The sequence below is a fragment of the Strongylocentrotus purpuratus genome, unplaced genomic scaffold (genome assembly GCF_000002235.5).
Source record: "Strongylocentrotus purpuratus isolate Spur 01 unplaced genomic scaffold, Spur_5.0 spur5_scaffold_14, whole genome shotgun sequence".
Taxonomy (NCBI): Eukaryota; Metazoa; Echinodermata; class Echinoidea; order Camarodonta; family Strongylocentrotidae; genus Strongylocentrotus; species Strongylocentrotus purpuratus.
In genome coordinates this window covers 11,278,167-11,289,136 of record NW_022145599.1, presented here as the reverse complement: position 1 = coordinate 11,289,136, position 10,970 = coordinate 11,278,167, and the positions used below count along the sequence as shown (strand labels likewise).

At 35.8% G+C, this 10,970-nt stretch overlaps 1 protein-coding gene across 1 annotated transcript; it reads left to right on the top strand.

The window, feature by feature from the left end:
• The first annotated feature begins 213 nt into the window (after positions 1 to 213).
• LOC105445064 (low-density lipoprotein receptor-related protein 1B-like) lies at positions 214 to 10,757 on the top strand. Its single transcript, XM_030984171.1, has 8 exons — positions 214 to 261; positions 433 to 507; positions 3,684 to 3,758; positions 5,203 to 5,277; positions 7,383 to 7,616; positions 8,009 to 8,186; positions 8,753 to 8,877; positions 10,210 to 10,757. Exons 2-8 carry the CDS (start codon positions 462 to 464, stop codon positions 10,515 to 10,517), a joined length of 1,041 nt encoding a protein of 346 aa, XP_030840031.1. The 5' UTR covers positions 214 to 261; positions 433 to 461; the 3' UTR covers positions 10,518 to 10,757.
• The last annotated feature ends 213 nt before the right edge of the window (positions 10,758 to 10,970 follow it).

Genomic DNA, 10,970 nt, shown 5'->3' with positions numbered 1-10,970 from the left:
CCTCTAAGGAAGTGAGTGATTTTAGTGCAAATGGAAATTGTCAAAGATTTTCCAAGGTATTGCCGCCGAAAGCATGGAAGGCCCATTAATATAAGTATGTACGAGTACGTTTAAGCACCCCCCCCCCCCACCTTCCTTCGTTCCTCGCTTACCACCATCTCCATCCCCATATCATATTGCTTTAAGAATCAACTACTACACAACATACCACAACGAAGTACACAACGGAATCCACCACGTCACATCCTACCACTACTACTCGTAAGAAAACTTCATTTACACTATGTCTCTCTCTCTCTTTCTCTCTAGGAATTAAATAGCATGTGATGATTTATCCAGTGAGATTTGTAAATTTGTTGTAAATATGGTTTTTAATTTATTTGCTCCCAGGGTGTTTCATCAGGTGTATATATCATAATATTTCTTCTTCAGAATCAACTTCTACACAAGACACAACAGCGATGTCTTCGACGGAAGCCACCACCACACACCCTACTACAACGCCTCGTAAGGAAACTTCATTTACACCACCTCCCCCCCCCCACCTCTCTCTCTTTCTCTTTCCGTCTCTCTCTCTCTCTCTCTCTCTCTAATCTCTCCCTCTCTCCCCCTCTCTCTCTCCCTCTCTCTCTCTCTCTCATCTCTCTCCCTCCCTCTCTTTCTCTCTCCCTCTCTCTTTCTCTCTCCTCTCTTCTCTCTCCTCTCTCCTCTCCTTCTCTCCCTCCCTCTCTTGGCGCATTTATACTGCCAAATACCTCATTTCCTAAAATTGCGATGTTTCGCGCACACGTTTACACTTGTGCTGAAACATCACCGACTGAAAAGCTCAGTGGTGTTTTTGCGTGTTTCAGATGGTAATGCGCATGCGCGGCACTCCCATGCAAAAACTGTTATTATTCTTATTATATTCTTTATCTTTTTTTTCTCTGTCTTTCCATATGTTATTCTTTGTTTCTTCCTTCTTTTACCTTCTTTTATGTTATTCTTTGTTTTTTTCTTTTTATCACCTTCTCTTATGTTATTCTTTGTTTTTAAAATTATATCACTTTCTCTTTCTGTCTTTCCTTAAGTTATTCTTTGTTTCTTCCTTCTATCACCTTCTGTTATGTTATTCTTTGTTTTTTATCATTCTATCACTTTCTATAATGTTATTCTTTCTTTCTTCCTTCTTTTACTTTCTTTTATGTTATTCTTTGTTTTTAATTTTCTTTGTTTTTACTTTCTATCACCTTCTCTTATGTTATTCTTTGTTTTTATCCATTTTATCACTTTCGCTTTCTGTCTTTGCTTATGTTATTCTTTATTTCTTTCGTCTATCACTTATTCTTTTTGTCTTTACTTATGTTATTCTTTATTTCTTCCGTCTATCACTTTCTCTTTTTGTCTTTCCTTATTCTTGATATCAAGAATTCGATTACTTGATATCAAGAATTCATTTCTTGATATCTAAACTTCATTTCTTGATATCAAGAATTCGAATTCTTGATATCAATAATTCATTTCTTGATATCATGAATTCATTTCTTGATATCAAGAATTCATTTCTTGATATCAAGAATTCGAATTCTTGATATCAAGAAATGATTTTACGTTGTAAAGCAATGGTAATTCTTAATATCAAGAATAGAATTCTTGATATCAAGAATTCGATTTCTTGATATCAAGAATTCATTTCTTGATATCAAGAAATATGTTTAAATGATAAAACGGCTTGCCATACGAGCGTTTATACTTGCCAAACACGCCAAAACATGCCAAAAGATCACACTTTGTTTTGGAATGTTTCGGGCTTGGCATTTCTGCCGGTAAAGCGTAGTTGCCCTTGGTAACATCGCGGTCAGGCTCCGGTTTGGCATTTTTTTGGCGTGTTTGGAATACAGTGTAGATGCAGCACCCTCTCTCCCTCTTTCTTTCGTTCTCTCCAACCACGCTCACCCTTTTTTATGCCTCCGCTACAAAGTAGCTTGGGGCTTTTTGTTTTCGTCTGTACGTCCCGTTCTCGTGATCGCGTTATCTCAAGAACGGATTGATGGATTCCCGCCAAACTTGGGTCATGTATGTATCTTGCAGAGCCCACGAACTGATTAGATTTGGGGGTCACAAGGTCGAAGGTCACATGGCTCATTATATATGCAAATATAGCTCGTGATTACATTATCATTAGAACCGATTAACGGATTACCATCAAACTCAAGAAATGTATGTATCTTGCAGAGCCAATGAACTGATTAGATTTTGAGGTCATGAGGTTAAAGTTCAGAGGTCATGGGGCTCATTACGTATGCTAAATAAGCTTGTGATCGTGTTATCTCAAGATTGGATTGATGGATTCACGCCAAACCTGGGTCATTAATGTATTTTGCAGAGCCAATGAACTGATTAGATTTTTTGGGTCTCTTGATCAAAGGTCAAAGGTCACATGGTTCATTATATATGCAAATATAGCTCGTGATTACATTATCATTAGAACCGATTAACGGATTACCATCAAACTCAAGAAAGGTATGTATTTTGCAGAGCCAATGAACTGATTAGATTTTGAGGTCATGAGGTTAAAGTTCAGAGGTCATGGGGCTCATTACGTATGCTAAATAAGCTTGTGATCGTGTTATCTCAAGATTGGATTGATGGATTCGCGCCAAACCTGGGTCATTAATGTATTTTGCAGAGCCAATGAACTGATTAGATTTTTTGGGTCACGAGATCAAAGGTCAAAGGTCACATGGTTCATTATGTATGCTAAAATAGCTTGTGATCGTGTTATCTCAAGATTGGATTGATGGATTCACGCCAAACCTGGGTCATGTATGTATCTTGCAGAGCCAATGAACTGATTAGATTTGGGGTCACAAGGTCAAAGGTAACATGGCTCATTATGTATGCAAAAATAGCTCGTGATTACATTATCTTTATAACCGATTGACGGATTACCATCAAACTCAAGAATTGTATGTATCTTGCAGGGCCAATAAACTGATTAGATTTTGGGGTCATGAGGTTAAAGTTCAAAGGTCATGGGGCTCATTACGTATGCAAAAATAGCTTGTGAACATATCAATAGAACCGACGGACGGATTACTATCAAACTCAAGTCGTGTATGTATCTTGCAGAACCAACGAAATGATTAGATTTGAGGGTCATGAGGTAAAAGATCAAATGGTCATACCTTATATATGCAAAATAGCCTGTAATCACGATATTCTGAGAACCTGTAAATGGATTACAATCAAACTTGAATTTGAAAAATTGCTTATGTTTTGGTTTGTAAACTCGCTCACTGGCGGAGGCATTATTTTTTACTTCGCGCAGTCGAAGATCCATCTAGTTATTACCATTTTCTACATTTCTTCATTCACCCTCACTCTCTGTCTCTGTCTCTGTCTTTTCTTTCTCTCTTGATTTCTATGTTATATGAATTCTCAATTCCCCTTTCTCTCTTCAAATTTCTTTCGTCGTCTCTCCATGCTTCTCTCTTTCGATTTCATGTTCACGTGGATACAATATCCTACAACGTGAAGCATCTTCTTGTTCTAGGCAACCGCTCAGGTGTCAAAAGCTAGGAATTGAATATCATGTGATGATTTTGTCCAGTAAACTTGTCAAATTTGGGTAAATATGAATTCAAATCCATTTCTACCCTCAGATTGTATAATCTGGTGTATATATCATATTTCTTTTTCAGAATCAACTACAACACAAGATACCACAACGATGTCTACGACGGAATCCACCACCTCACACCCTACAACAACTACTCGTAAGAAAACTTCAGTAAATGATTTGTTCCCTGCAACCGCTGAGGCGCTTAAAACCGCTGAGGCGTTTAAATATAATCTGATGATTTGTCCTGTAACATTCTCATTAAATTGCGAGAGTTCTCTATTTTGCCGTTTCTTATTCAATTTTCCAAACCGGCTTAGTGGACTAATTAAAAAGAAGAAGAATGATTCTCATATGAGGTATGAGTTGATAATCGTTGGTAGCTTGGTTATTATCAACACAAATCCCAAACATAGTTTCATAATATATATGCTAAGTATCCAAATTGCACAATCAACATTTAATTATCATGGTATTCATATTATCTTTACAGACTTAAAATTTACTAAGCAAAATATGTATATATATATATATATTTACCTCTGGTAAATATTTTCTTTTGCTAAAGAACTTGATCAGCTACCCACCATTATTCTCTCGTTTTCATTTCTCACAATTACTTATTGCTTCATCTTCTTTTAGTAGAGCCATTTATTGCCCACTATGTCAACGTAACGCTGTACTACTTGCTTTCTAGTCATATCCTCAAAGTACTTTGGGCCCGAAATTTTCACGCTTAAAGGTACAATGTCCCATTTCCAGGCCCAAAAAATGAAAAGGTTAAATTCCAACGGCATTTAAAAGACGATACTAATTTAGAACTCTCCTCAAAATGAAAGGGCTTGAAAATGGCTTGTATTGGGAAAAGAACGACCATTAGTTGTCGAATCGACTTAAGTGATTGCAATCACCTAAGTAATAGTCTGATTTTCAGACCCTTTTACAGAATGGTCGGACGTTTTATGCTGCACAAAAGATTCAATCAGTTTAGTGTTGTCCATTACAAATACAAGTAGTGGGTTATTGATGTAGACAAATGCTCATGTACCTGTTACAGCTCATAATATGTATGTTATTACCAAAGAAAAAAAATGTCAATCAGTCACTCAATAGTGTCTGACAGTGAAGTCTAGAAGGTTAACGGGTATCCTTGCATAATTTGAATTCTAGGACACTGCTAATGTTTACATTTCACAGATAGGACATACATGACATATTCATAATTCCTGCCAAGTTATACAGAATTTCATGTTGGCTGCGAACGGGGCATATAGTATCTTTAAGGAATAAATGTAATAGGTCTCAAACTAGATTATATTCCTTGGAGCGAATAGTAACTTTGTATCACATTGTAATATTCGCTATATACAAGAACAGCATATCATTATTATCTCTATGTACATGCTTCAAGTATATTATAGACAAGCTTCTATAAACGATTTTGTGGCGATAAATTAGTTGTTTACAATTTGAATTACACTTTATTTAAAATTTCTTTTTTTTTCTTGCTTGAGGTTTATCAAATCTGGTTGTAATGAAAAGAAGCGTATATTGCCCCAATATCGAATAATCCTGTGTTTATATCATCTTTCATTATCCAGAAACAACTACTACACAAGACACCACATCGATGTCTACGACGGACTCAACTACCTCACGTCCTACCACAACTACTCGTAAGAAAACTACAATAATAATGATAATAATAATATATTATTTGTATATTGCGCTTAATACAAATGTCTCTAAGCGCTTTACAAATATACTATTACCCCGGTCATTGGATTCAGTGCTTGCCCGCACACAATATGTGCACAATCTCCACTCCCTGGGGAGCATTCCAGCCAGGCGTTACATGACGCTCAAAAACTGTTTGACCAACAATGACGGTCGCATCCTACCGGGTATCCATTTAACACCTGTGTGGAGAGTAGCAAGTGCAGGTTAATATCTTGCCAAAGGATATTAGTGCCGTGTCGGGATTCGAACCCTCGACCTTTGCATCTCCAAGTCAGCGCCTTAAACCACTCGACCACGACACTCCCACTTGACCACGACGCCCCTCTCTCTCTCACTCTCTCTCTCTCTCTCTCTCTCTCTCTCTCAATCTATCTTTCACTCAGTACAAACTTTTTTTTGATATATTTCTTTTTTCCTTACATTCGTTTTTTCTTCTTCCAGCGCTTTCTTTGAAAGAGGCTATCATCTTTTGTTATTTCAAACTGTTTGTAGTTGCTGCTGTTGCTGTTTTGTTTTAATTGTTTTCTTTGTTTTCAGAATATTTCATCACGTTATCCATGAAATGGATAGGCTTTGTTTCTTTAACAAAAGTGAAAGCATGTAAATCTTTTCGACATGTTCCCCACGAATCCAACGATAGGTACAACTCTCCTGTTTTAGTTTTTTTTGTAATGGCATGTTTCTATACTATATACTTTCGGATTACACGTACGCGAAAATCAGTCCAAAGTTTACTGGCATAAACCTAATACAAAAAGCAAATAGATAATAGAATATTCTTTACCCTATTTTTATTTTGTACAAGAATTGTTGTCAAATCACAATTTTAAAGTAGGTATTTCTATACGGCCATCTTTAACAAAATTGTACAAGGAAATAAATATTTCGTCGTCAATTTCGCTAGTCAAATTGTTCGATAATCATAACACTTTGTAGGTAAGTCATAGTCCTAAAACTTAGCCCTATTTAACGAAAACCATGCATAGAAGGAGAAAAGTCACCTTCTGTGGATATATATATATATATATATATCCACATTCTGGAATTACTCACCTCAAAACCTGCATAATACACATTCACAAATTTTACGAACCTCAAAAATCAGTCCATTGTAGTACGTGTAGCATAGATAATAATTCGATCCCTCTGTGACACAGACTAGTTTTATAATCGTGAAGTGGCATATACTGCCTTTGATTTGTTAAGGTATTGTATATCAGCATTAACATTGATTTGATGTGACTTAAGGGTGTACCTTTAATTGATTATCTCTTTACCAGCTCTCAAGAAGGAAGAACGACAGATATTCATTTGTACATTGGCATTGTTATTTACAATTGAAGGAGCACATAGTTACAATTTATATTCAGAGCATTATTCATTGAAATGTTGGTTATTGCCCATAAATACATTATGAATAGTCATATGATTAATCAAATTTAAATTCTCAGTATAGTAGTGACGTCAGTCTAAAGTGCGATTGTTTACGATTTGAAGCCGGTTAGGCCTTTATTCTGACGAGAGGGCTCAAATGCACTTCATGTCCGATTGTTAGTATTCTTATCATCATTTGAACCTAAATCAGAAACATGATGTCTGTTTTAGATTTCCATATTTAATACAGTATAAATGTTTTTTTTTCTTCACAATCGTAACGCTAATAAAGACAGTGTGCGGTGGCCTTTACTCGTTTTAATTTTAATTTTAAAGATTTTAAAGTAAGACTAAGAATAAGACTAATAGGCAAAAAATAAACATTAAAAAGTCTAAAAGATAACATTGAAGGAAAACAAAAATCGTGTTGATGTATATAGGCAGAAAACCTCTTCTAACATAGAACTAAGACCTTGAGGGAGAACTGAGCCAGTATGTTCCTGGTTCTGTATAGAGCAATCTTAACGTATATTCTTTGAATAATTTCTTTGCTTATTTCTTTATCTTCATATGTCTTGATATACGGTTCTATTTGGTTCATCTATTGAAAGAGAAACATCAAAACGTTATGGAATAAAATTACCTTCCTTTCGCCCATTTATTTTAGCATCGACTGCAAAGATCTTTGTGACAGATAAAGGCACCGAGTACAAGATTTTTGTTGCAGATCTACAAGCTGACCTAGACTTCACTTCCATTCCATCCACTAAACAACCCCGTTTTATTACCTATGACTCCGTGGAGAAGAAGATCTACTGGACTGACTTTGATGAACAACGAGTTTATCGTTCTGATGCGGATGGTGGAAACAGGGAGGAGGTCACTTCTGAAAACGATAAAGGTACGGCGTAGAAAAAATCCCTTAGTAAAGCTTTGAAATACACTCAGACGTAACGATAAACTGGCTCCCTATCCAATGATTATATAAAAATACAGAATCTTATATATACGAATAAAACTGTTCAAAGAATCTGACACAATATGACACCGAAATAAAGCTGATTCCAAAACATATTTTCTTTATGAGATGGATATCAACCAACATTGAATGTATACAGATTTGTGTACTATGCAATCTTTGTTTGTTTGTGTGTTAGTTTATTGATTGCTATTACTTTGTGTATTTATTTGGAATCTTTACCCCCCAAAGAATATTTTTGTTCAATCGTTAATTAGGACCCCCCCCCCCCCATTTCAAGATGTTTCGAATTCCTGATTTCCTTTTAATCTCAGGGATCCGAGGAATTGCGATAGCTGAATCATCACGCATTCTGTACATCGCCAACAAAGAGTCAAAGGAAATAACAACTGTGGATATTGGACAAGGAAGCGCATTTCCAGGGAGTGAGACAATCTTTGTAACCACGTATAACAATTACCCTAGGAATTTGGAGGTGGATGAGGAACAGGGGTAAGTAACTTAATTGATTACATCATCATACTGTTGGTTCAGAAGGAGGGGTGTGTGTTGTTAATTGACCCACCCAGACCGTACCACGTAGTACCCCTCATAATTATACTACAGTCAATTGAAAGCCTCCTGAAGTTTTGTATTCAGTGTTTATGTGACTATGTGTTTATCAAATACATGATAATAACGATGATGATGATGATGATAATCATCATCATAATAATGATGATAATAATAATAATAATGATAATAATAATAATAATAATAATAATAACAGTACTAATAATAATCCTAACAATACAAATGAACTGCAGCAAGTACAGTAAAGTGCGAGGCTTGCCCTTTTAATAAACGATTTTCAATACTGAGGCCTTTGTGCGCCACCGCAATACTTGACTTGTTACTTTTCACTTTTCACACCAGGTTTATACTCAAATGATAATGCACGATATGTTTCACTTTAGCAATGGTTACCCGTACATTGATGAAAGGATGACGTTATGACAACTTTTGATTTTCCCGATATCGATATGTATTGACAGGACACTCTTTATTTTTTTCTTCAGATTCTTGTACTGGTCAATGACCAAAGGTATCCAGCGCAAATCTCTCAATGGATCTGGAAGCACGGAGAATGTATACTATAACTTGGGTCTATCCAAAATCACCGGATTAAGCATTGATCTCAGCCGTACGTATTTCATATTTAGAAGGGTTCAGTAAAATGACATGTCATTTCAGATAGATGAATCAGAATTCAACAAGAGTTTATCTATACATGGTTCCACTCAGGTGTTAATGGGTACCCGGTAAGTCATTGTGGTTGGATTAGCATGTAGGCGACTAACTTTAACGCCCCCATTGAGTGGAGAATATGCACTGTATTCTGCAGAATGGTGATAGAATTCAATAACTGGGGTAATTATAATACTGTTAAGTGCTTCATAAGAAACAGGTATTTGCATTATTATTTATTTTGTATACGCTAAATTATCATGAACTTTTTCAAAATATCATTTAGGTAACAAACTTTATAACGTTTCTCAAATATTAAGGCATTTCAGAACCTTGACAAAGAGATGAATTTGATGGGAGAATGAAAATGATAAATGGGGAAACCAAGAGTTGTTTTAATGGGGGTATATAGCCATCAACTCTTTATAATTCTGAACACAATGCATCGGTATGGTTTAATAAAAAGGATAAACACAAGATATATATTAATGCAATAATCATGTTAGTGCCAAGCGCTGAAAAATATAAAAGTTGTTGTGTGTTCTCGTATAGCACTAGTATGTCACACTTGACGACCCTGGTGCACTTCTGTTATTACCCTTAGTTTGACATCAGCCGTGTCGTGTACGTAATTCTTATTTAGAAGGGCCATTGACATCATCCGTGTACGTGGACAGACGAATCGATTTTTCATGAAGGTCTTTGGAATGCAAAATCATGGATTTATCAAGAAAAGACAATTATTTTGCATTCGTATTACAATATCACGATATTCCCTTCATTCCATAATGGAAATATGACTTCGGTGATGTGATAAAATCCCTCATAATTATATTCCCTTCATTTAAAAGCATTACATCAACGTTTTGAATAGTCGCGGGGAGACAGTGTTAGCATTGGCAAATTCAACTATTCAAATATTTAGAAATATGTATGATTCCATTTCCACGTCCTTCTTGTAGTATTAATATAACTGTATAGTTTTTATAATAATATACCATGGGCTAGCAAAAAAAGGAGAAAATTATAGAAATGAATCGAACTTAACTGAAAGGTATTACTTATTCAACCTGACCAAATGTAATACGTCACGTATACCACGTAGTATCTTCAAGTTCTATGTAATTTTGTCTTGTCTTTCCCTCTCAGAATTTGATTTTTAATTGATATCAATTGTTTTTTTGTTTTTTTTTGTTATTACATTTTTATTAAATTAAGGATTAAATTATTTAAGAAGATATTTGTTCTTGTTTTCTTGTAAGATTTGCACGTTTCTTTGTTTTGGCAGGAAATCCACGACGCATATTTTTCTGTGACTATGATAAGAAACGAACTTTCTACACGGACGTAGGCAGTCAAGATGCTCGCGAGCTCACAGACTACATGAATGACCCTGACATCGATGGCGATGAAGAGCGAACAAAACTGCGAGATATCAAGTACTTCAATGGCACCCTCTACTGGACGAAGGAAGGCAGTCCCAAAGGCATCGCTGTAATGACTAAATACGATCAAAGCAGCCGATCATTCAACATCAAAGAAACCAATGAGATTAGCACACCCTCTCGATTTATCATTACTAATGTAGATCCATGATCGATATTTGATAAAAAAGAGCCCGGAGGTCTATTGTTTATTTGATTCAGCGCAGTCAACATTGTCATGTCAGATATGACATGGGAAACCACCGAAAAAACGCCCGTTTTTTGTTTTTATGGGGGGGGGGGATTAATTTTGTTGGGGGTGAGTTTCTTTAATGTAAATGAATGACAACAAAGGTACTATGCGTATTCACTGAACTCAGATACTGTTGTCAGATACAGAAATATGAAGCGCGTAACACTTCATCATTACGTCATCGTCAAAATAAAAACACCGCCGAATTTTTTCCACGTAATATCTGAACGAGGGATTTTCGCTTAAATTGTATTACCAACATTTTCTCTGATGTCTAAGCTTTAAGTTGATACCAAATTTGGCTGCCCGATCTTGCCGTTGTTATGTTAGAGCCGATTTCCCTTGCCACATTGCCCCGAAAAAATGTGGGTT